Source organism: Antrostomus carolinensis, unplaced genomic scaffold, assembly GCF_000700745.2.
Source record: "Antrostomus carolinensis isolate BGI_N321 unplaced genomic scaffold, ASM70074v2 scaffold21435, whole genome shotgun sequence".
In the NCBI taxonomy this organism is placed as follows: Eukaryota; Metazoa; Chordata; class Aves; order Caprimulgiformes; family Caprimulgidae; genus Antrostomus; species Antrostomus carolinensis.
Window position 1 is genome coordinate 1 of NW_010314574.1, and position 5,277 is coordinate 5,277.

At 38.9% G+C, this 5,277-nt stretch overlaps 1 protein-coding gene across 1 annotated transcript in view; it reads right to left on the reverse strand.

The window, feature by feature from the left end:
• Positions 1–7: 7 nt before the first annotated feature.
• The window catches only part of LOC104524732 (fibronectin type-III domain-containing protein 3a-like), a gene marked incomplete at its 3' end in the record, with an annotated part of 9,192 nt that continues 3,922 nt past the window's right edge, over positions 8–5,277 (reverse strand). The window contains exons 2-3 of the mRNA XM_010167698.2: positions 2,823–3,060; positions 8–280 (exon numbers count right to left, since the gene is read on the reverse strand). Coding sequence (XP_010166000.2) covers positions 8–280; positions 2,823–3,060 — 511 coding nt within the window. The remainder of the gene's footprint in view (positions 281–2,822; positions 3,061–5,277) is intronic.

Here is a 5,277-nt window from a genome sequence, read left to right on the forward strand (position 1 = left end):
CACTTACCTTCTGCTTCTGTGTCTGTCTGAGAATTGCTTTTTCCTTTACCCAAAGACTTGCTTTTGGTAGAACCTGTGCTTATACCAGCTGCATCCTGTCCTTTTGTAAGTCCATTATGTTCGTTTGTAGGAGAAGGACATTTCTGAGGAGATGATGGAGGACTGTTTAACTTATCCTTCTGAGTTCCATGTCGATCTTTTAATTTTTTTTGTAACCTTTCATACGTTTTACTAGACCTTTCATCTCTAAAGTTGGATCTTCCATGAGCAGGCAGAGTATCTAAATGAAAGTAAAGAAGAAAAAAATTTAAAATATTATCTAAGAATAGAATATAATTAAAATTATATTTTAAAATGCTACGTGTGTTAAGTGCGCACTTGTGTGTAAAATTGCATCTCTATTCCTACTGGAAAACTGAAGTGTCCAGCAGACAAACTAATATACACTAACTGGACATTAACAACATATTAGAGGGGAAAGTGTAATCTTTCCTTCCTACATCTTTTTTCTACTTAAAAATGATTCTTAAAATGTTTCTAGAATCTTCCTTGAGCTGTAAGGTACAGGATAAATTCAACACAGAAAAAATATGCTACTTTATTTTCTGGGAGGTGGTTTGCTCTAATGCTGAATAAAAGAATACAGAAGTTTTAAGTTCTGGAATGCAACTAGAGCTCTATTACTTTAATGGTGCTTCAGTGGAAATCAACAGGGAAAAACCTCACAAAAGCACAGGGCAACAGAAAGACTAAAGATGGCTAGGTCTTGTAAGTACACTATACCTGCACACAGTAACCTGAGGTACTGTTGCAGTATCAAAGTCCCATCTCTAAGTCAGAATGTGGCTTTGGAAAAAAGTCAGTACCAGACTAATGAAAAAAAAAAATTAAGCTGCAAATTGGTGAACTTTTCTGTCAAATTCTATGATTTTTATCCATTTCACTTTTATGCTTAGAAACAGCTTACTGACTGAAGACTTTAAAAGTGTACTGCATGGCACCAACTCTTTCCTCAGTATTACCCTATCTATCATAAATGAAAGTTTTCAAAAAATATATCCTTCAAATCCAGCATAGAATTTGTCCAAGTTGGATCACTCAGTCTGAAGAATGAAATTCATTACTTGTTACTCCTTATGGGCTAGGAAGTATAGAAAACAAGATTAAATAAAAATTTCCTTGCAAGAAGGATAGACCCCACAAAACTAGAGAACTTTTCAGGTTCTGTTTTTTTTAGGTCATCTTAGTTCCCAGAGAATTTGCCAGAGGACGACCAGATAAGCTGTGACTATTTAGAAATTTGATTTTTACTACCATTAGGGATTTAATTGCTCTTGTTAGATAACTACCACACTCTAAGCACTTCTGGTTTATTTTTTCCCCTTAAATTCAGATTCCTCATACGCGAGCCTAAATGTGAGCTTTGACTTCTGAAAGCCATAGCCAAAGTCAGTGGTCCAGAATTAAATATGAAATCCGTAGCAAATATGTAACAAATTAAAGCATTCCCAGTCCTCTAATTCCCCAAATCCAAGGGCATCTTACATATATATTTAAAACAAAGCAAAATCGAAGAATCTCACTTTATGCATTTTTTTTACATTAGCAGCTTACCAGAATATCACTGAGTTCATATTTAAAGGGATATAACCTAGCAACAGAAATCTAAAAAAATATTATTCCATTAAGAAGAATCCTTTATCTCATATACATTTAATTATCATACTCCAATCTCTTAATTTAGCAAACTAAGAGCAAACAACTGCCATCTACAGGAAACCAATAAATTAATAAAACTATAAATAAGCACCTGAACAGCATCTAATAATCTGCTGTTATCAAAGTAGTGGAAGGAAGAAATAAAGTACAACTTAAGAATACAGAAACACTAAGAATTCCAGGAAGATCAAGCTATTGGTATATTCTTCTCTGAGAGCTTTGTACATGACTACTTAAGCACAGTGACTATATGGAGGACATTTTTAGATTATATCAGGAATACCACAGAATGCTGGGAATCTATGCATCTACAGCGACATGACAAAGTTGTGTTTAGTCTCCACCTCCACAGCTTCCAGCTTCTTTCTGTGAAAACAGCAACCTGGAATTGCTCTCTGAAAGGCTTTCAAGGTTGGCATCTGCTTTACAGCACTTTATCTAGAGAAAAGCAAGTCTACCAGAAATGTAAATAATAATCTAAGAACCCAACCCAAGTTAGTACACACATACACTTTGCCACTAAACAGTATTAAAGGCAGATGTCAATGGCACTACCAAAGACAGCTTCAACTGCAGTATTAAGTTTAGGTTGGTGGCACCTGATTATTCAAGTTGGACATCAATATGGATACTGGACTAAATGTATACAGTTTTATGAAAAATAGCAAACTTCTTTTCATAATCAATACTAAGAACTCCTGTTTCATGCTTCGAACAGGACACTTGGAAGACAGAATGCTCAGTGCTCAGGTATGGATTTAAACGCTGAATCTCAGGGGATGGCATCAGCTGAATCACTACAAACACTTCCTGCATTGCTTTCCTGGGCAAATCTATAACTGATACACATAAGAAATAATCTGTATGTTTAATGGATTACTGAACAGACAAGTCAAATTATTAAAAAGAACTTAATCTGGAATGATAAGCTTCAGTTAAAACAGGATTGGTATCCTCATAAAACTTTTGTGTATAGCTTCCATTCAAGCTGTAAATCTTGCTTGCTAAAGCCTGTACCTGAACAACCCAGATGCTCAGATGCTAGAAATGAGTAGAGTATTATTTCCTTTGACAGAACTTGCAGTATTTGATAAGCTGCTTACCCAGATCCCCATATACTTGTGAGGTGTGATACTGTGGAATGTACTGCGTTGCCATGTCACCAGCTCCGGTCACGGGTGAGTATATATGACGTGGTGGAGGGGGTATCATGGCTGGAAGAGGAAGGAAGCCAGGCAGTGGGGGATGTGGAGGCCTGTGTATCACTGCGTGACCACCAGGATGAAATTCTGGAGCCTGGGGAACCACCACAACCCTTCGAACACCGTTATCTTCAATAACCTGTGCAGTGAGAGACATCATATACCAAAAAAACAAATGCTCAGTAATAAGCAAAAGAAGGAACATGTTTGGAATTATAGTCTGAAAGGTAATGTCTCTAGAGATACTTAAAACTAGCAACAGTAGAACTCTTACATTTCAGAAAAAGAAAACTTGAGAGCCTAAGAAAAAAAAAAGAACAATTAAAGGGCTATGTTATTTTTAAGTGTATTAACTGCAATAATATCAGTAATTTCTCAATGTGAATGGGAAAAATACTGACTGTAACAGCCTAACAAACCAGGTACATTTATGGCACAAGCCTAGCTTCTTCCCAGGGTCCTATTTGCACTCTCATTCACACTGCTTGTATGCTACACTGCTCCTAGGATTTGTTCTACAGTGTAACAACTTGGTTGCTCTCTGGAAGTGATTTGATAGGTCAACAGACCTCACATGCCTCAGTGGAAAGGGAAAAGCCACAATGGCACTTGGTCTTTGCTTCGTGCCCAACTCAGTCCTCCAACACTAACCCAGCAGGCACTTGCCATACTGCACCTGTTGGCATGCAGCAGCCATCATCTGCACCAAGCTGTCAAAGCAAAAAAAACCTAGCAGGATGGTAGCCAGTCTGCTCAACACGCCTTTACAACTCAAGGTAGTTTTTAAAATAACCTTCCCCCCCCCCGTTAAGATGTCTTCCACCCTGAAAGAATCCACATGCTACTCAGAAAATGGGGGCCTTTGTGGCAGCCTCTGCCAGAGGTGCGTGAGGAGACTTGCTGCGCAAAAATCCTCCTGGCAAATGGGAGATGTGACAGGACAGCCTTCTGCTGACAGACTCGAGTGCAGCCCTTAGCAATGCTGGTAGAAGCTCAAAGAAAAGAAAGCAGCATATGCAATGAGAGTGTGGTCACGTAAGATGCATGGAGCTGAGGGGTGCTGTGCACAGTACATGCAGCACGTGAGGGGGGGGTCTGGCAGAGAGCAGGCACAAAGGCACGGATTGCAGAAGCACTGAAGCAGAAAACACTCTTCACTAGATGACAGTCGGTCACCAGCTGGACCAGAAACAGAGGTCCCTCCCTGAAGCACATCACAGACAGGAAAAACTGCCACTGTGATCCTCTTATGATTGTAACACTAGTTGTAAATTCACAAATAAACATGACTTGATATTACCTAGAGATGATCTTGGCATAATTTGACTTGTATGTATCGTGGTGTCAATAACCTTAGTGTCTGGGATGCCAGTGAATAAATTGCTCTTCGCTTCCTACTAAAATGCTGTAAAATAACGCCACAGTGAGAACTGCAATGTAAGATTTTGGATAAAAAATTTATCCATAAAAGGAGAAGAATAGAATCGGGAGTATCATTACTATATTCAAAAGCAGGGGACAAGACAACCCTCTGACATAAGTTTTCACTGATATTTGAAATCAGGTAGGGACAGGCACATGTACACCAATGAGTAATCTGGTGCAACAGGAGCAGATCAATAGATCAAAGCACTTAATGCCAAGCTGCTTTCACCTCCACTGTTTAAGCTTAAGGGTATTATGCTTGGCTAGATTTAGTCCCATGACCTGGTGTGAACACTTACACATGACAGAAAGCTGTTTGGAGGATCAGGCACTGGTTTTACCATGTCTCTGTTGGGGGTTGGTGTGTAGCTGGTACATCTGGAACAGAGCTCCTGCTTTTGTTTTCTCTGACAGTAACCTAATTTGCATACTCCAAAATTATCCTGCTAGCCAAACTAATGCAAAGTAAGTTCCAGTCAGAGCACTGGAACAGGCTGCCCAGGGAGGTTGTGGAGTCTCCTCTGGAGACATTCAAGACCCGCCTGGATGCCTTCCTGTGTGATCTCATTTAGGTTCCTGCTCCGGCAGGGGGATTGGACTGGATGACCTTTCGAGGTCCCTTCCAATCCCTAATACTCTGTGATTCTGTGATTCTGTGAAGTGAGGATGGTCTAGCAAATTGTTTCAAAATCCCTATTGTACTGAGAAAAACAGTTATTTAGATATAGCTGTATGCTTCTGGTGTAATGGTAAAAGAATATCTTTATACATAATCAATAACACTCAGAAGACATAAATATATGTACACAATGGAGCTGATCCCATTTTTCTTACATAAATAGAGAGCTATAAATTAATATAAATACATATATACCATATGACTTTAAAAATCTAGTCTGACTATTTTCAGTATACAGAAATTGTCCCTTAT